Genomic DNA, 21,034 nt, shown 5'->3' with positions numbered 1-21,034 from the left:
CTCTCCCTCTCTCTCTCTCTCTCTCTCTCTCTCTCTCTCTCTCTCTCTCTCTCTCTCTCTCTCTCTCTCTCTCTCTCTCTCTCTCTCTCTCTCTCTCTCTCTGTCTCTCTCTCTAGCTCGCTGTTATATTCTCATACCAACATACATTTAGTGCCAGTCCATGAATTATGGTTGCCTAGCAACCATGCCTGGCTCAGTCTAAACAGGGTGGATGGGGTGTGTGCATGTGTGTACGTGCGTGTGTGTGTTCCTAGAGGAGGCATGTACTCAATAGCAGTTATTGTTGACATCCAGGGTTGGAAAGATAACTGAAAAACCGCTCTCAAGTAAAATACTGTTGCTTAAAAACATATTTTGCTCAAGGAGAATTTACTCAAATGAAAGGACAAAGTTCATAAGTAATCGTGTAATCTGAGTAAATACTACTAAGTTCCAATTTAAAAGACGCTTCTCTTCTTTAAAGGTTAGAAGTCTCCAATGCTGAAATTATGCTAAATCACAAGTTGTCAAATGAAAGAACATCCTTGGCTACGAATATATACACACACCATACTAGCCAATACATTCTGGTGAGGCACTTTTAAGCCTGTGAATAAAACTGATGATTGATATTGATAATTACAATCCTAGGAATTCCAAAGAAGTTATCCTAAGTCATTATGTAGTGATATATAGTCACTTAAATAGAATATCTGCCACTTATACAGAAATAAGTAGCAGAAAAGGCCAAGATATATAAACAACATAAACTCCACAGCGGCTGCAGCTGACAAACACAGACAAAGGGCTACGTTGCTGGGCAACGTGGTGGTTAATGATACGCTCCTCTGTACAGTGACTTACACCGATCAGTCAGTTGTTACACTCACCTGTCTGAGCGTCAGTCTTTGAGTCTACTCCATTGCAAAGTCCTCAACAACTTCTCTGCTCGTTCTGACACCAGTCCAGATACTTCTCACACAGTCAAGCATAACTTCATTTGGCTTTTGTTTTTAATGTAATACTTTTAACTATAAATGTAGCAAAGTAAAATACTCAAAATAAAAGTACCCCTCAGGAATTCCCGCCTGATAGATAATAAATAAGAGATAAGTAATAAATGTATTTTTTCTACGCCATAGAGGAGACACTAGAATTGATTTGTGTGTGGTGAGTGTGGGGGTGGGGTCATTATGTTGGGTTCAACATCACGATTACTGACTGCATCAGTGATGGATGGACCATCCCTAATATTAACCCTATATTTAGTAAGGAGAAACAACAGTATTTTATAGCTTGCCATTGTTTGCATATTTTGGTAATTCAGACCAAAGATTCATATTTTTGTGTTCAATCATATGTCTTGGTCCAACAATAATAGTAAATACAATCAAACAATTTCAAGTTCTGATTTTGCTAAAAGCAATAACCGATTTTGTTTGATTTTGTTGCTGTACTTTCATTTTGAAATACCATCATTAATGACACCTATGTAAAGATGTGCCCCTGGTTTATGATTAATCAACATTTCCCTCCCTCATGGCATGAGTCAGTCAGTACTCAACGTTCAGGGGTTCCCCCTCTCTTACTCTCTTCATTCTTCAAAAGACGTGATTTTGTGAACGTCAGAAGGAAAATTAGGTTTTACTTTTCCCGTTGTTAAATTTCCATGTATGGTTCAAGAGTGTTTAGGTTAGGTGCTCTATGTTGTTTTTTCTGACCTTGTGACAAATTATTCTTATTAATTGCTAATGACGCTTCCACACAAAACCACTCAAATTAGAGCTTAAATACAGTAGCTCCTTCCCAAAATGTCTTCTCTTGTATTTTTAATTTTTGTAAAGTAACCATTTAAATGTTTAAAAGTTTTAATCTGTCATCCTTAGCTTTGTAGATTCATTTTATTATACATAGTCATAATAAATTAACATTAATATGATAATTTATAGTACTTTTTAGTCATTAAATCCAAACTTGCCAAAAATGTTTCTGAAAACGATAGGTTTTCCATTAAGAGGTTTAATTAGTTATTTTAAATCCATGCATTGTTTTATTTAACATGTGTGGTTTAATTTTGATAATGATGTGGGCTCTTCAGAGTGCTGTGTCACCTCTTATTCCAGTCAACTGACAGTGATGTTACCACGCAAACTATTAAAATATAGTACCTCCATCCCCTCCCATAAATTTCATCTCTTGTGTTTTCAGTTTTGTAAATATTTATTCTCTCATCCCGATCCTCGCAGCTTAATTGTCATAATACAGATAAAACAAAAAATTCATTCAAATCATTAAACCCAACCTGCCCAAACATATTTCCAACAAACAAATAAACCAGTAGAAAATGTTGATTGCTTCATTTAAATCCATGTATTTTTATTTATTTCTCAATGCGTCATTAATATCTCAGCTTGTACGTGATATCAGATTGAAAAGCTTTCGAGAGCATATGACAGTGGAATATTTTGACTCTTCACTACGATGACATTTATCGAAGTCCTACCCCAACCAGTACCAAACCGCAGCTGATCTTTTTCAGCACGTCTATCTGGTACGCACATGAATGTGAAACCTGTTCCAAAGTTAGAGAAATGTCACTGTGCATTCCGTCTAAATGCCGCAGCTGTATTCAGAGCCTGTTGCCAGTAACCGAGTTCAGGTAATGCTTTCCCAAGAGGGGCAGTGCGTAGAAGACCACATCCGTTATTATTCAATGCTTACTAAGAGGAAACTCTCAATACACGGCATCAACCGAGTCCCATCTTCATATTTTGCTATAATAGGTGTCAAAGTCCCCACGCTGCAGGTCTTAGCAGTGATAACTTTTGTTTTCCTGAGAAATGAACAGAATACCACTGATGACTAACTCACTAAGAGATGTTCACATTTTGGCAATGTCAGTTGACTAAGCTACACCACACAATGGTTGACAGTTGGAGCACAAAGGAACAATATGCCATGAAATAATATTCAATCCATTTGTCCAGAACTGCTTAAGACTGCTTTGTGGTCGTTTACCTCATTGCTCTGGAGCTACAGTTTTTACTAAGATGTATTTTGATGTGACATTTAAATTTCAACATTAATGGAACAAAATGTAAGATGCCCTTTATTTATTCAAGATTGCCTCCATTATCTATTTGGGAGACAAATATTTTAAAGGAAATGTTATGCATTCTTCCATGTTGTTCCTTGGTTTCTAGGGGTATTGTGTGCTGTGCTGCCCCGTGTGTGTGTAGGTGGTGGGTTAATAAACATCTCATCTTCAAATGTAAAAGGACCACCACTTACTTATATTGTCTCATATTTAAGCCTATGTTATAATTTTCTTTTCATTTATTTATCGTATTGTACAAAAAATAAGTCTTATATGATGTCTCCTCACTTTACATCTCGAAGCAAACAGCTCTCTGACAAATAATTGAGTGGACAAGGTAAAACACTTGTGCTTTTTTCTGTCCAATCTGCATCTGTGGACATCATAACATTTGCTCCTGATCAAGTTTTGTAGCCGCTTCTGTGGAGTATAGCAAAGGGAGTTTAAAATCTATATTGATGTATTTACAGACGAGTTGGAATTGACGTTTTAAATGACTCCTGATCCCATCATCTGTCTGACCTGTATTGCCGGTTGCCATGGTTACTATCAGACTTCATTATTAGTGAATCCTGTACGGCTGCACACTGTACAAATCCTATCAGGCAAAGGCAGAGCCTGTCTCAAAGCCTAAGTAGGTCTGTTACATGAACATGTTATGTCGCTCAGATACTGTTTCAGCACACCTTCTGTTCACTCCATCATGGAATCTTAGATACAAACCTTATATAAAAGAAAAAAACATGACCTGACACACTGATGTTTTAAGCAGAATTAAATAGCTTTTTGACTATTTATGACAAGCATATGCCTAAACACTGTATTTTTTATTTGTTGTTATTCTAGTCACCTGATGGATTCCAGCAACTCCTATTCAGCTTTTTAGCTGATAAATGCTTCACTATGTTCACCATTTAAAAGCCTTATAAAGTTCCCATCACATGACCCCTCTCCGGTAGAAAACAACCGGATTAACTTCAGCCACCAGTGTATAACTCAACATGGATGACAAATTCTTGTTGACCCTGTTGTGCAGTTAAACTCTGCATTTTACAATGATACAACTCCTTACATGCGTATCAGTGTATTTGAGTGTTCATGTGATCATTCGATATGGCCTGCGTTTTCAGGCCTGTTAGTAGGGATAGTTATTAAACCTGATTTTGTGCCAAAAACCTTTGAGTGGACAGAGATCATTTTAGAAGTGCAAAAAACAACAATGAAATGGCAGACAGGAACATTGTGTAGAGGTTGGTTGATCTTCCATCCAGTCGTCAGAATCATTCACTGCAATGATCGCTTGCTGTCTTTGCACAGATGCAGCAGATGGTGAACTCAGATTCTCGGTTTACCAGCAGCCAACAGCCAATTGAAGCAGCTCTTGGACCCAGGAACCAATCAGGCATGTCTCAACAGGGTCATCTGTCCACCATCAACCAATCCCAGCTGGGGCTCAGCGGCAACTCTGTCACCCATCATTCTCCCTCACCTCCAGAGAGTAAATCTGCCACACCATCTCCCTCCAGTTCAGCACATGAGGATGATAATGATGATGGACTCAGGGTAAAAAGCACACACGCACACACATGGTTTTATTAATATGACTGATAACAATAATGAGCTTTATTTCTGTAAAAATTATTAACAAAGCTAAAAGGTTCTTCAAAAGAATATCAACAGTCATCAAGTTACATAAAAATGCATTTTAATACACACATTTAGGCTTTTTAAAATTGTGTAGAAAGGATTTAAAAGTGGTAATATAGTATTTCTGATCTCAGCAGGTAAGTCATTGCAGAGTTTGGGGGCCTGTACTGCAAAAAACAGAAGGCCACTATCAGCTGATCTAAGATGGTACTCAGGCTAACAGGAAGTTAGAAGATCCATGATATAGATCATAAAAAAAATTCAATTATCTTTTACAATCAGTATAAAAACAAGCAGGATGCCAAAGATGGAGGCCAGAGTTGTTGTATGGTCCTGTTTTCTTGAACCAGTGATTCTAGCAGCAGCAGAGTAATACCTGTAAAGAGGGCATTACAAAAATCTAGTCATGAAAAAATACAAGCATGGACAGGCCAGAACATTTAAGAGAAAAGGATAGATTGGATGCTGATGTCACTGGCTCTGAGATTTTAGTTTTTCTTCACACGCCCTGTCATCAGTCGTTGTTGTCCTTGGTTGATCTGTTAGATGTTTATTGTCATCAAATCAGGAAACATTCAGTTTCAGTTCAGTCAATTGATGTATCTGCTTTGCCCAATGTATTTTACAATGAGTTTAAGACAAAATTTGCTAGTTTAAACATTCAAACTGAAAGACAATACCTGGGCAACAATAAACACCTGTCAGGCACATGTTCCAGTATCGTCTATCAGTTGAAAAATTGGGTGTGTTCAAACAAAAGGGTGTTCAACATATCTAGATGCAAATACCAGGAAATAAAAGCAGAAATTTTCCACTCTCGTCTCATAAAAATGTTTTACACCAAGATGTCAAAAGAATAAGCTCTGACCCTCCGATAGTTCTGGAGGGGATTTGTATATATATAACCATATTTTTATGTTGTGGCTGATTTTGTGTATACACAAACGCAAACAATCCTCTGTTTCTTTCAGTTAGTGAGTCATATCGCACTAAGCTGTAGCAACCATTTCTGTGTGTGTGTGTGTGTGTGTGTGTGTGTGTGTGTGTGTGTGTGTGTGTGTGTGTGTGTGTGTGTGTGTGTGTGTGTGTGTGTGTGTGTGTGTGTGTGTGTGTGTGTGTGTGTGTGTGTGTGTGTGTGTTAGACAGTGAAGAGTTGCTATGTTAATGTGATGTGTCATAATAGACCCATTCTCCCTGCATATCAACTAGATGGAAATCAGCTCCCTCGTTCTGTGTCTCACACTAAAACAAGCAACCTGCACCAAACTGACTGCTCAAATTCTGGGGAAATGAAACCATACTGTTGAATAACACAATCTGTCGTTGTGTTATTAAGAACACCTAGATGAAAGTGCTTTGAGATAATATATAATATGATTTGGGGCTTTACAAATAAAATTGAATTGAATTAATGAGTTCCAAATGAGCAGCACTGCGATACAGCCTATCTTCCTTAAGATTTCAGTGTTGAATTTGGATTGAGGCTGAAGAAGTAAGGAGGGCTTATGTGCATTGCTCAATTCAAACAAGAAAAACAACTAGGCAAAAAAATAAAATATAAAGCTATATTTGTTCATATTTAATTAGTGCCTCCCTTCAAGTGATAGGTTCATATATGAGCACAGGTTAGTAAGAAGAGCTTTGGTTATTATACATGAGAGATTTCTGCATTAATGCTTTTCACTGGTAAAATAATTGATTATTGCTCTGGTTTTCTTTTTTTAAATCAGTTTCTTTAGATTTAAATAAATAGAGAATTTACAAAGCTCCTGTCACTGACATCAGCAGCAAGTTGTCTACTAATGTGAGTGGTAACTGGAGCACAGACCCTCCCATTTAAGTCCCTGTCTTTATTGTTGCTGCCAGTGATGCTCCCTGACTAAAGCTGTAGAAACACCGTTGCCTTTGTTCAGCAGTAACTTCTTCCACTATGTCAAAAATTTTGGAAAATTCATTAGAGATACTGTATGTACTGTATGTAATGTGTACATCTGAGTTACCTGGACAAAGGCAGACATTTCGGAAGCCTCTTTCATCCTCCATCTGACAGAACCGATATACTTGAAATGTTTTAGTTTGACAGTAATTCTTTATTTTACAGATCTGCTTTTTTCTGATCATATCATGAAAGTGTCTCATTTAAAACTACATAATTTGTAGCTAATAACAGGTTAACATTGTGACAAAATTATATTTGTCATGTTGAGCATTGAATATATATTTATCTTTAATTTATTATTGGAAATGTTATTCTTCACATTGATTAGATTGTATGTTTGTTTGTAGACAAATCGCACAATGATGCTTGCTTGGCTGACCTTCTTTGAATTGATAGTCTTTTAATTGGAATTAATTAGTATGTTAGTAAATGTACTATTTGAATATGTCCCTTTTATTGGTAATAAGTACCAATGATATCGTTCATTTAAAAACATCCCATTCAATTGGTAATACATGATTTAATTATTATAATATACGGACTCATAATAATAAATGTAAATGTGTACACCAGTCTAACAAAGGCCAGGGTGAAAGAAGGGAAAATTACAAAAACAAAGAATAATCATCATAGCATATTTTTTATTAATACAGTATTGCTACACAATATTTACCCAACCAACCATGTAATTTTTCTACCACTGTTTTAGTTTAGAGTTTATATTAATTTACAACTTAGCTCGTTCTCAAACTCCTCCTTCTCCTCTCAGCATGGGAGCGTAGCAGAGAAGCGGCCAGCAACAGTGGACATCAAGAAACCGAAAACGCCAAAGAAGAAGAAGCGAAAGGACCCCAATGAGCCAGTGAAACCAGTGTCTGCCTATGCCTTGTTCTTCAGGGACACCCAAGCCAACATCAAGGCCCAGAACCCCAACGCCACCTTTGGAGAAGTGTCAAAGATTGTGGCCTCTATGTGGGACGGCCTGGGAGAGGAGCAGAAACAGGTAGATCCACCTTCCTTGATTTACAGTCTCCACCAGCAAATCAGCACGTTGATCATATTATCATCTTAAATATAATTATGGAAGCAATCTATAGTCATATCATAGCAGTTACAATCAAACTAATAGGGATCTAAAAAAAAACGGCAAAAAATATTTATGTATTTTTGGCAAAATGTTATCGCTGTCGGTTTCCCAACACTTGTGGCACAGCAGCATCAGTTAGACCAATACACACCAGGTTTTTAGCTCTAATGTCCTCTGTGATCCTCCTATAGCAGGGGTCTTCAACGTTTTTCAGGCCAAGGACCCCCAAACTGGTGAAGAGATGGAGCAAGGATCCCCTACTATATATATTAGGGATGCACCGATATGGAAATTCTTGGCCGATACAGATGTTTAAAACATAAACATATTTTGGTCAAAATACCACAAGGTTCATTTAAAACAGCACCCTTTTTACCCTGTCTAAAACAGCCCTCCTCAGATTGACCTGTTTGAGTGCCAATAGTTTCTCCCGCCATTTACCCGCTTCATTGAATTTCTTCACTTTGACGTGAACGGAGGGTTTCCCCAGCGGGCGCCGTAGCTGAGGTGATCCGCGAGAAGGGCCCGACACACGTCCAGATAAGCAGCCGCCAACTGCGGTACCCGGTCCCCTTCAACGGCCCGCCTTCCGCACCAGCGACGGATACCAACCCGCGGTCCAAGAGAAAGAAAACATAAACATAGCTGCCCTGTTATTGTGCATTCAATACTAAGCTATTAAAATATTACACGGGTTCATATATTCATGTTTTTAATTTAAACATGTGCAAGGTACAGGTTGGCCATGCCACTGCCATTTATAAACATACATCTTGCATACAACACTGAGCTATTAAAGTAATTCACAGATGAATGTTTTTATTTATTTTAAACATACATGCAGAAGAGACAGTGAATCCTCAAGCCATCTGTGGATGGCACACATACTCCCACATTAGTGAGATGTCGAACACTGATGGGTAGCAAACAACTTATCTAACCTTGGACGGATGGAGGTTGTCAGGCAGACGGTCATATCAGCCTCACAATATGTCGAATGCATGTTAATGTGTATTTAAAGACAATTACATTTGTGGGAAAAAAATTGGTTTTAAAATAAATAAAAAATTATAAAAAATATTTAAAAAATATCTAATCAACCAAACATTTCGCGACACCCCTGCAGTACCCCCTGTTGAAGACCTCTGTCCTATAGTTACTGTAGCAGTAATTGCAACTATCGCACGTTCTCACGATACTCACAAGCTCTCGTGTGAAATGTCATTTACTTTACATGTATTGGATTTGGCTGCAATGCTGTTTACCTCTGAAACGTAGAAAGTGTTTTGTTGACTCAAACACACAACCGTCCATCCGCATAGTGGTTTTAAATTTTTTGGGTCAACCATCCCTTTGACTTTGTCATTGTGGACATGTTAGCTTACTGACGAATACTGAATAAAGTTTTTCCTTCAGGCAAATCTGTGCCTGAGTACAGCCTAATTGAGCTGCTAGCATGGCTGTCATGTTTTCTCAGTTTTTATAGATTTTATGGAAAAAAGTCCAGTGGGAGGAAATAACGTGTTAAATGATAAAGGAAACAAATGCAGTGGACTGAAGTCAAGGTGGAGCTACATGGTCTTTTTGACAGGATACATCAGGTCTAACCTTACAATTGAGAATATTTGTTATTACTGACTTGGCATAATAGCCTACAACAGGCGACGAGTTGTAGTTGGTGCTTTGGAAATTCATTATTATGGTTGTGTGTTATAGGATAAATGAATCAGATGGGAAGAAAAATTGGCCTTATGAGGATTATACCTGAAATACTGAAGACTTTTCACATTGATAAAAACATTTACTAAACTATTGAGTTACTTCTAGTTCTAGTTAAATAAATGTGTAAGTTATTTTTTGATTAATGAGTTTTTTTCTTGAGAAATACCATTTTTGTGTTTCAGTTGTACAAGAAGAGGACAGAGACAGCAAAGAAGGAGTATCTGAAACAACTGGCTGCTTACAGAGCTAGCCTGGTCTCACAGGTACTACACACACATGCACGCGCACACACATACAGTGCCTTGCATAAGTATTCACCCCCTTTGGACTTTTCTACATTTTGTCATGGTATAACCACAGATTAAAATTTATTTCATCGTGAGTTTATGTAATGGACCAACACAAAATAGTGCATCATTTGGAAGTGGGATGAAATATTACATGGATTTCACAATTATTTACAAATAAAAATCTGAAAAGTGTTGAGTGCATATGTATTCACCCCCTTTACTGTGAAACCCCTAACAAAGATCTGGTGCGACCAATTGCATTCACAAGTCACATTTGCAAGTCACATAATTAGTAAATAGGGTCCACCTGTCTGCAATTTAATCTCAGTATAAATACACCTGTTCTGTGACGGACTCAGAGTTTGTTGGAGATCATTACTGAACAAACAGCATCATGAAGACCAAGGAGCTCACCAAACAGGTCAGGGATAAAGTTGTGGAGAAATATGAAGCAGGGTTAGGTTATAAAAAAATATCCAGAGCTTTGAACATCTCTCTGACCACCATAAAATCCATCATAAGAAAATGGAAAGAATATGGCACAACCGCAAACCTACCAAGAGGAGGCCGTCCACCCAAACTGAAGAGTCGGACAAGGAGAAAATTAATCAGAGAAGCAACCAGGAGGCCCATGGTTACTCTGGAGGAGTTGCAGAGATCCACAGCTGAGGTGGGAGAATCTGTCCACAGGACAACTATTAGTCGTCTACTCCACAAATCTGGCCTTTATGGAAGAGTGGCAAGAAGAAAGCCATTGTTGAAAGGGATCCATAAAAAATCCCGTTTGGAGTTTGCCAGAAGCCATGTGGGAGACACAGCAAACATGTGGAAGTAGGTGCTCTGGTTAGATGAGACCAAAATTGAACTTTTTGGCCTCAATGCAAAACGCTATGTGTGGCCAAAACCCAACACTGCCCATCACCCTGAGCACACCATCCCAACAGTGAAACATGGTGGTGGTAGCGTCATGCTGTGGGGATGCTTCTCTTCAGCAGGTACAGGGAAACTGGTCAGAATAGAGGGAAAGATGGATGGAGCCAAATACAGGGAAATCCTTGAAGAAAATCTGATGCAGTCTGCAAAAGACTTGAGACTGGGGCGGAGGTTCATCTTCCAGCAGGACAATGACCCTAAACATACAGCCAGAGCTACAAAGGAATGGTTTGGATTAAAGAATGTTAATGTCTTAAAATGGCCCAGTCAAAGCCCAGACCTCAATCCAATAGAGAATCTATGGCAAGACTTGAAGATTGCGGTTCACAGACGGTCTCCATCCAATCTGACTGAGCTTCATCTTTTTTGCCAAGAAGAATGGACAAACCTTTCCATCTCTAGATGTGCAAAGCTGGTAGAGACATACCCCAAAAGACTTGCAGCTGTAATTGCAGCGAAAGGGGGTTCTACCAAGTATTGACACAGGGGGGTGAATACTTATGCACCCAACAGATGTCAACTTTTTTGTTCTCATTATTGTTTGTGTCACAATAAAATTTATTTTGCACCTCCAAAGTACTATGCATGTTTTGTTGATCAAACGGGAAAAAGTTTATTTAAGTCTATTTGAATTCCAGTTAGTAACAGTACATAATGGGAAAAAGTCCAAGGGGGGTGAATACTTATGCAAGGCACTGTATGTGAGGAACGGCCAAAATGTCCTCACTTTCCAAAAATGGCCTCACTCAGTAAGGTTTATACTCAAAATGATCCTCACAAACATACAAGTGCAAGTGCAAGTACACGCACACACACACACAATTCAGATGCAACATATGCACAATCTCCTTTAAGCCAGGGATGGGGAACATCCTGCTTTCGGGCCAAGATGAACCGATGAACCATCACAGAGCAGATTACTGCTGTCGTACAAGATAATAAAAGAAAACTGAACCGCAATAAGTATTTTTTCATTGCTATGAAAAGACAGACATAAAAAACACTGTCTGAGATATTTGTGTGTGAGACAACTACAGAGTTTGACATGAGGGAGGAATTAGTGTCATTTAAGCCAGGTGTGGAAACACCATAGTTAAGTATTTGTTTGCAGATATATATTTTGTATAGCAAAACCTGCTGTGAGTAACATCATCATCAGTACCATCGGACATCAAATTAGAAAAGAAGCTGCCGCTCCCCCTGATTCAGAGCTGGATGAGACATGTTGATTTTATGTGTTATTTACAGGGTTCCTACGGTCATGGAAAACCAGGAAAAGTCATGGCATTTTAACATGTGTTTTTCCAGGTATGGAAAATTCCTGGAAAAATAATCCCAAAAGTTTTGGAAAAGTCATGGAATTTTGTTATAATCATTTTTTCATGTCGTTCATTTATGCTGAGTTTTAAATAATTCATATGCTTTTAAAGAAATACACTCAAAATACAAGCAGGCATACTTGGGTTTGTGCCATTTAAGTTATACTATATGCCTTAGAACTCTCATTGTTAGTTTAAATACTACATTTTGTCACTTTTTCGCGTATACATCAAGATTTCACAAAATGTTTTGTCATGGAAATTTGGTTTGAAGTTATTGAAAAGTCATGGAAAAGTCATGGAAATCCATTGGTCAAAATGTGTATGAACCCTGTATTGAATACATGACAAATTCAATACTTTGCTAAAATCAAATAGGAAAGTGTCATGAATCATGGGAAATGAAGGTTTTAGTTTTTTTTTTGTCATTACAGTACTGTTAGGATGCTCTTCTAGAGGACGTATGAGGTCTGAGTGTGTTAAATGAATAAACACTTGGGTTGTAAAACTGATTCTCTTTTAAACTTCTTTTCCTTCCCCAGAGTTACAATGACCCATCTGAAATGAAGCTGCCCCACTCCTCGTCTTCCTCTTCCTCTACCTCAATGTTTACACCCAAACCTTCAGTCTACACCAGTCACCCAGGCCAGCACCCTTCCTCCAGCTCACTCTCCCACCCTCACCATCTCCCTCCCCATCAGCACCAGGGCATGTACATGACGTACCCTCACCCGTCCCATCCTTCCCACGCCTCAAGCCCCGGCCTCGGCCCTCACCTGTCTCCTCCTCACACCCAGATCCACCCCCAGCTCCAGGGTTTGTCCTCCAGAGGGAATGTGCCACGGGCCAGTGTCCCGCACCAGGGAGGTCTCTCGCTCGGCAATGTGGTGGCAGCATCCACCCCTCCCCTCCATAGCCAGGCACACCTGGGAGGACTACATAGTCCACACCACCAGCACCAGCACCAGCACCAGCAGCTCAGTGGACACTCACTGGGAATGACACACTCACCTGCCATGCCACAGGTCAGTGATTGTGACATGTTGTTTTACTTGCTTGTTAATTAATGGTGTCTACCAATCATATTTACTATAGTGTTATATATCAAGCCCTCTTTCTCCAGCAAACCTGTGGAAAAATAATTATGCCATATAACGTTTTAGAGTTTTTACCATTACATTTTAGTTGACCATCCATAGATTGCCCTCTTTAGTTTTCCAATGCTTAGTACATTCATTCACTGATGTTGCTTAAGGTTCCTACTTTGGTGACATCTTGAGTAATGATTCAAATCATGGATGTGTACAGCTCAGCCTGAATTGGCAGACAAATATGTGGAGATTTCATCAGAAGTATAAATATGGCGACGCCTGCGAGCTAGTTCTGGCAGGCAACTCGAGCTGCGCTGCGCCAATCACGTGACATACATCATGTGACATACATCATGTGATATACCTCAATCTCCACAACCATCTATAATACACACCCACCTTATCAGGTGGTCTATTTAACCAGAGAGACATTTCCCATCAACCCCTCTTGCTCGCACTGCTGCTGCAGTATGGCTACCTGTTGCTACAGTCCCTCCACCACCCCAGCATCCACCTGTAGGCCCAGCATCCACCTGTAGGCTCCAACGGGGGGTTACAAGTATTTGCTCATCACTCCCATCATTCCTGTGTAATCATATGGGGGAGTGATTAAGTTGGAGCCTAGACGCCAAACACTAAAATCTGTTGTAATAAATATATTACATGATCAAACGTGAGTTGTCTGACAGAAATACTTTTTGTCGTAATTTAATGCTACAAACTATTTATATACTGTACACTAGAATCATATATTTTATTATTAAAACACACACACACACACACACACACACACGTTCCTTGCCCAATACATTGTGGGACAAAACAGACCAAGAATCTATTTATTTTCTCATGTGTATACAGATTTAATTTTCACTTCAGTTTCCTTAAATATGGAATGGGGACCCACACAGGGTTTCATCTGTACTGTTCAATTGCTTTGGGTCATCAAACAATTTTTCACAATCACAATGGGATTAATTCCAGCCGATCCTAATTATTAATCATGTTCATTATTGAGTGGTTATGACATTTGGTGCTGAATTAGCTGATCTGAAAAAATACAGACAGTACAGATAATGTTATACAGACAAGTTAAAATACTGAGGAAGATCTAAAGTTGTAAATAGTTGTTAATTGTAAAGTTTCTAAAACATGTGGAAATCAACTTTTAATCAGACATCAATTTTGGATCTGTTGTCTCTATTTCTGTCTCTCTCTTTCTACCCATCTCTCGTGTCGTCAATCAGTGAAGCTACGGCCATAGTACAACTCTGCTAGGGATATGCTTGGCGCTCACAAGACTTTTTAGAGTGTTTAAGTTTTAGAGACATTAAAACTGAGAGCTTTGGAAAAGCTGCTGGCCCTGTTAATGTTTGTAATCTCTTGGCTGCTTTGTAGTCTGGACGGGCAGAAACAGAGATGTTTAGAAAGAATGACATAGACACTCCCAACCGGTCACTATATAGTCTACTGATTCTTCAGGCTCGGCTACCAGTGCAACATGGATAATCAATTACAAGCATTGCTGACTCTGTTGTCTTTGCTAACAGCTGCTGTGCAGTTAAATTCTGCATTTTATAATGATCCAACTGCTACTTTCTTTTCCAAATTGCTGCTTCTAGTTTCTATCCTTGCTCTTTCTGAATGTAACAAACAAAAGCTTCCTGTGTGTACGTTAGTGGTCACATGTTGCGCGTGTTTTGGCATGTTAGTATGGCTAGGGATTAAAACTGATACGTAACCAATATTCCGTTTGTACAGAGATCGTTTTAGTTTAACAAAATTTTAAAATTAAAACCTAGTGTTAGGCATGTAGCCTCAGTCAGTCAAACACTCTGTTGATCGTTAACCGAAACAAGAGGAAGCCGAGTGGCTGTATTGGATAATAAATATGAACTTGTGTTCAGTCTGGTGTGAGACGGTCAGATGGTGTCTCTTCCAAGTAGTTAAAAAAATGGGGGGATGGATTGCCACAGTCTCACTTCCCATTTTTTATGGAGCACTTTTAAATCCCACACTCCCTTAATCCTCCATTTTTGCATATTCTTAGCAAAGATGAAAAGAATAAACAAAATGAAAAGAGGACACAGTGACAGAGCTCCTAACTTTTTTATTTTCCAAGTGAAAAGTGGGAAATAATGGGGGAGAGAGAGAGAGAGAGAGAGAGAGAGAGAGAGAGAGAGAGAGAGAGAGAGAGAGAGAGAGAGAGAGAGAGAGAGAGAGAGAGAGAGAGAGAGAGAGAGAGAGAGAGAGAGAGAGAGAGAGAGAGAGAGAGAGAGAGAGAGACAAAAGAGGCAGATGGGGTCTTTGTGAAGGAGTGAAGGAGAAGAATTTGCTAAACAATGGATGAATAGGTGAGTTAGAGGAGGAGAGGGGGAGGCGAGGGGGGAGAACCCAACCACCTGCTGTCCTCCTCTTTCACTCACAACACTCAGATTAACTTCCCTTTCAGTCTCTCTGTCTCTCTCTCTCTCTCTCTCTCTCTCTCTCTCTCTCTCTCTCTCTCTCTCTCTCATGCACACACACCCCTGCACATTTTCTCACTGCACTCGCTTATTTTATTTTTTTCTTCACCTCCTCCTCTTCCTCTCCTCTTACCTTTCCATCCTAATTTTTCCTCAGCTTCCCTCCTCCCTCTCATGGCAAAATACTTAGTAATAACTGCTGATGAACCTGTAATGGCTCTGTTTCCATTCCACTTAAGTTGGGTTTGTGTCCATGTTCATCAGAAACCATTTTACTGAAGAAGTGCTCTCAGCTGCCCACAGACTAATATACATAGTAAGAGGAAATAAATAAGATACATCAACCTCTATACACATGTAGTAAAACTGCAATGTATGTCAAGGATTTAACTTTCTTACTCCGCTCTGACTTTTGAAATTTTGGCATCATTACGTTTCCAGAATTGACTAATAGCTCCTGATTGTCAACTATCAATGGATTACTTAGTTTGTCTCAATCGCTGGAGTTATACTGAGAATCTTAGTGGATTAACAGACGTTTTGTTTTACCAACATTGGAGGTAATTATATCCTTGGAAAGTGTGCAGCTGCTGTAGCAGTTTGGCCCAAGACAAATTTCCCTATTGGACAATAAAAGTATAGTTTGATTTGACATCCCTCTGTGTATAAATTTGACGTCAGATGCTTTAAGATCTGCATTGAACTCCTGAATACAGTATCTGAAAATAGCCGGAGGGGCTCTATGTGAGTAGCACATTCACCGGAGTTCCTCCGACCAGCCCCTTAATAAAAACTCACTCAGAAAACGTTTGAATGAGCCCATGTTAGAAATGGGCGTGTCGATGATGTTTCTAAAATGTGATGGACGCAACAATGAAAAAAACAAGATGACCTCTCCGGAGATTTTTCTGTTGTTGTGATCATGTCTGAAAAAAGGCCTTAGTTATGACACTTTCCCCATTCACAAGTACATGATGGTGACATGAAGTTTGTTATCAGGGGATGTCACGTACCCTCCAATTAGTTGTGTCCAGGCTGACTTGTCCTCACCAGTCTGCAAAGCCACTAAGCCACAAAGGAACCAACTGCTCATGCACCCCTCCTAGTGGACTGGACACAAGATATAATCCTCAGCTTGTGTCTGCAATGTCGTAGAATCGAAGCCTAAGGATTACTGACTCTCCGGGGTGACATTAATAGTGTAATACTCAGTTGTTCAACTTAATAGTGTCCCATTTCGTGAAAAAGAGACACACAGCTACACAGTTGGCCAATCACAGTATGAAGTGAGAATGATTTTTGAATAGTTGGTTTTGTAAAGTTACAGACTTTTTGGACACACTCCCAAATCTAACATCAACTAGATGCGTGGTTTCCGAAGTAGGAGTAAAAACCCCACTCATGCGGCTGAGAGTTTAGTGTGAGATCACTGCGTGTTTGATACTAGAGAGGAATTTCTATTAAGCAGTGTTTTGCCAAACCAGTGATTAGAACCACTAAAAGTAACTTCTGGATGCATTTCTTCCCCTGGGTGAGGTTCGCCTCACAGTCTGTCTGGTTGTGATAGACACACTTCCATGGCTGTTACCAGACTCTATCACAGTCAGCTTTAGAAAGTTCAGAAAGTAGAACCCACCAACCTTTAGCTAGCACCTCCTGTGTTGCAGGAAGATAAAAATGCATCTTGTTGTTGCAGCAGCATTGCTCGTCTGGTATTACACACGTCTTTTGTATCAGCAACTGACTGTCAAGACTCAAGATACTGAGCCCCAGATTGTCCCTACCGGCTGTGCAGTGTATGAATTGTATGTGAATGGGTGGATGGCAAAACTGTACTGTAAAGTGTTTGGAGTGGTCATCAAGACTAGAAAAGTGCTATATAAATATAGATCTTTAACATGAAATGTTTGATTTTGTATTTCAGGGCTACCATCCCTCCCTCCGGTCTGACTACCAGCAACTAGGAGGAGGTATGCTCAATGGTGGAGCGGTGATGCCATCATCAGTGGACTACCACCAGCTGGGTCGACACACCCCAAATCACCACCCCTCTCTGGACTGGAGCACGGATTACCATGGCAACGGGTAGGTAGAGTCATTGACCATTACAGGTTTTTAAATAGTAACTTACTCTTGTGTTGAATTTGATACAATCCTGCATCCTGGTATCCAAAAAGGACCAGGTCTGATCCAATCTAATGTATGTGTGGATTATGTGGGGTCAATATGTGAAATTGAGGATGTAGATGAAAACTGTTGTGGAACCACTGTAAACAATGAGTTTCTGTTGAAATGAGTTCAATCCTCCTTGAAAAGTCGCTAAATAATGCTGCATGATGTAATATGCTAATTAGCATGTTAATAATGTCAAGCACCTCGTACTTGTGGTGCTGAACTAGTGACCTTGTTTTACTGACAGAACAGAAGGTTTGTCCAGAAAGTCGCTGGATTTGTTGCTTTATTGCAAACAAGTTTTGGTAGAGATCCTGAAAAGTCTGAGAACCTAAGAACAAAGGCACTGAGTTGGCAACAGTCCCTGTGCGGACCCTCCCCCATATGATGCGATAGAAAATGTTGGCGCCAGCCTGAGCAACGGCCAATGAGGAAACTCTCACTGTGACCTCTCTTTTTTTGTCCGTTCTTTACTTCTTTGCTGAGAATATGCAAAATGGAGGAGGGAGAAATGGGATTATGGCAGTGTGGAATTTAAGGGGAATATAAAAAGGAGAAAAATGGCAAGTGGCAAATGTGTTCCCCCATTTTGTTTTACTTGTTGGAGATAATTGCTCCATCATACGGTCTCACACAAGTCCATTTATAGAATCCTTTCACAGACTGACCAATGATTCAGTCATCCATTTGTGTTTATAGGCCCGGCCCTTTTGTTTGCATTCCAGCCATAAACATTAATATCAGCCCCCTCCACTGTCAAACATATCCACTGTATTGGTCACTCTCACTGACTGTTTTGTTCCATCTTTAAGCTCATTCTGTTTCTCCTCTCCTCACAGAGCTGTTCAGAGAGACAAAACTCTGTATCTGAGCTAATCTCAGGACAAACCTCCGCCAAGCCCTTGAACTGCCACACCACGGAAACCTCCAGCCTCACCTCTACACCAACACAAGCCTCGTCCGATCTTAACCCAAGGGGGCGCAACCCACACAGAGACCACCTAAACCTGAACCTGAACCAAACCTGAGGTCAACACTCCAAAAAAAGAGCATTTCAGTGTGTTAATTCTCCTTTGAGGGACAAGGACAGTGTTACAAACTGACAAGATCACCGTCAGATCTTTTCTCTGCAGAAAAGAAAATGTGTACACCAGCGAGAAGAGGTGGGCAGGTAATGTGCTGTGAACCATGCTGATAAATGTATATACTTCTGTCCAATTTCCAGTTAGCCCTCAAAATTTCATATCTACTTTCTCATTTTGTAAAAATGGTGTTAACATCATTTCAAAGAGTGTACATTTCTGTAACATAATTTTGTGAGCTGTCGATTATTTTTCCCTTTCCCCTTATAAATGCTGTATCCTTCTACAACCAAAGCCAGAGGAGCACAGTACGCAAGTGAAGGGTTAATGCCACAGATTCTCACAAATTGTGTCTCTAATTATATGAATATCAGCCTTCAGCTTGATGTAGTATGGACTGACGTCCAATAAAATGTCTGTAGAGACAAAAAAATGTGATTCTGAAGCAGTGCTGAACACAGTCGTGACTGAATTATGTAGCTTTTAAAAGAAATGTTAATTGTTCTCTCGCAGAGAGGCTCACATGTGCCGGGGTAGAAATCCAATGTATTTTAGTCTTTTGAAATAATGAAATGTCAAAGAATTATTTGTTAAAAGAAAAGAAACAAAAATACACCTTTGTACAATGACAGCTCCTCCTCTTGGCATATGTCTGTTGATATTATTGATCTGGATCCAACCTGCATGTGTGAGTCTGTGAAGTGTTAATGAGAGCGAACAGTTGATTGGGTTTGCATGGTCTCTTGTCATCTCTGTCCCTCTGTGCTGAGAGGCTATTTAAAAAACTATAACTATTGCTGGGTTGGCTGTTTTAATGTTGTTTTTTAATCAATTCAAGGTTTGTTTTAGTGTTAATGATGATGATTGATGAGAGACATATCTCTCACTCTGTATCTCTTTTTATTACTGTGGTTTTTTTGGCAGATGAAGGAACTCTGGGCAACAACTACCATGAAGATTTTTTTATTTTTAGATTCTTATAATGTGTTTGAGAATAAAGTCAGTGCTGCATTGATGTGCAGTCATTACTCCAAAACCTGCCTCTTTTATGATGTTTATTTCCCAACTATTTGTGGCAGCTGCTTTAATCATGCGCACATAATAATGTACTTCTTTAGCTCTGCTGTGACACAGTTCACTGTGTGCACCTTGGCCTTTGCATTCACTCAGAGCAGGGGAGCTGTAATTGCAAAACAAAAGCCTTTGAAGTCTTGTCAAATATGTATTTGTTAGCTCTAATAATTTTTTGTAAAAATAGTTTCAACCTAGCCTCGATTGTTTTCAGCCCTTTCTCAGCTGGGCCACTGGTCCAGACTAAAATACTTTGGATTAAATTCATTTTGTACTAATATGTGAACTTTACATCAAGGAACCCACTGTCTTCACTGATCTTTAACATAGATCAGGAGCCATGTGGTCGGACGCAGTCTGGACAGTGTGTCACGGGACCAGCATATAGAGACAAACAACCATTCACACCTTGGGACAGTTAGGAGTGTTGAGTTAAACCTAAACCCAATCTGATTGTGTGAAGGAGTTCTCTTGAGACATCCACGCTGACATTGGGAGAACATGCAAACTCCACACAGAAAGACCCCTGCCAAATTCTGGATTTGAACCAGGAACTACAAACACAAAGCTATACAGACCCTTACCTGAGTATTTTTGTAGAAGACCCTCTGGCAGCAATTATAGCTTCCAGCATTGGTGGTTTAATCCCTTTTAGTTTTGCACATCAGATCCTCTCATGTTCCATCAGATTGGATGAGAATTTCTCTGAATTGCCACCTTCAAGTCTGGGATTTTTGTCTGAGGCACTCAAGAAAAGAGAGACTCATCCTGAGGCTGTTCCAGCGTCTTGGCCTGTGGTCATTGTTGTGCTGAAAGGTGAACCCTTTCCCCGAGGCTGAATTCATTTCTAAAGCTGCCGTACCTGTGAAAACAGTTATTTTAAGTATGTTTGCATTCAGACATCAGCATTGATTAAAAGTACAGCCAACTTTGGATCCCTCCCAGTTCTGACATTTAGCATTTCCTGTAACAACAAGATGTGGTTTTCTGTGGAAAAGCTCTGATAAACCCATCGTTCACTCACTGCCCATCACCACACACCAGACACACACAGCTAGGTAGAGCAGGTTGTCTGCTCAGAGGAGGGTTGGTGATACATAATTTCTCAAACACTGATACTAGTTTACACTGCCCGTTTAT

At 39.6% G+C, this 21,034-nt stretch overlaps 1 protein-coding gene across 1 annotated transcript in view; it reads left to right on the top strand.

Moving 5' to 3' along the window:
* tox (thymocyte selection-associated high mobility group box) overlaps positions 1-19,859 on the top strand; it is a 49,234-nt gene extending 29,375 nt beyond the window's left edge. Inside the window, exons 5-10 of the mRNA XM_053438950.1 lie at positions 4,394-4,639; positions 7,432-7,665; positions 9,654-9,734; positions 12,556-13,038; positions 17,494-17,654; positions 18,581-19,859. Coding sequence (XP_053294925.1) covers positions 4,394-4,639; positions 7,432-7,665; positions 9,654-9,734; positions 12,556-13,038; positions 17,494-17,654; positions 18,581-18,617 — 1,242 coding nt within the window. The 3' untranslated portion in view covers positions 18,618-19,859. The remainder of the gene's footprint in view (positions 1-4,393; positions 4,640-7,431; positions 7,666-9,653; positions 9,735-12,555; positions 13,039-17,493; positions 17,655-18,580) is intronic.
* Positions 19,860-21,034: the final 1,175 nt, after the last annotated feature.

The sequence above is a fragment of the Pleuronectes platessa genome, chromosome 13 (assembly GCF_947347685.1).
Source record: "Pleuronectes platessa chromosome 13, fPlePla1.1, whole genome shotgun sequence".
Taxonomy (NCBI): domain Eukaryota; kingdom Metazoa; phylum Chordata; class Actinopteri; order Pleuronectiformes; family Pleuronectidae; genus Pleuronectes; species Pleuronectes platessa.
Note: the sequence above shows the minus strand (reverse complement) of the source record. Positions and strands in the feature narration are given on the sequence as shown.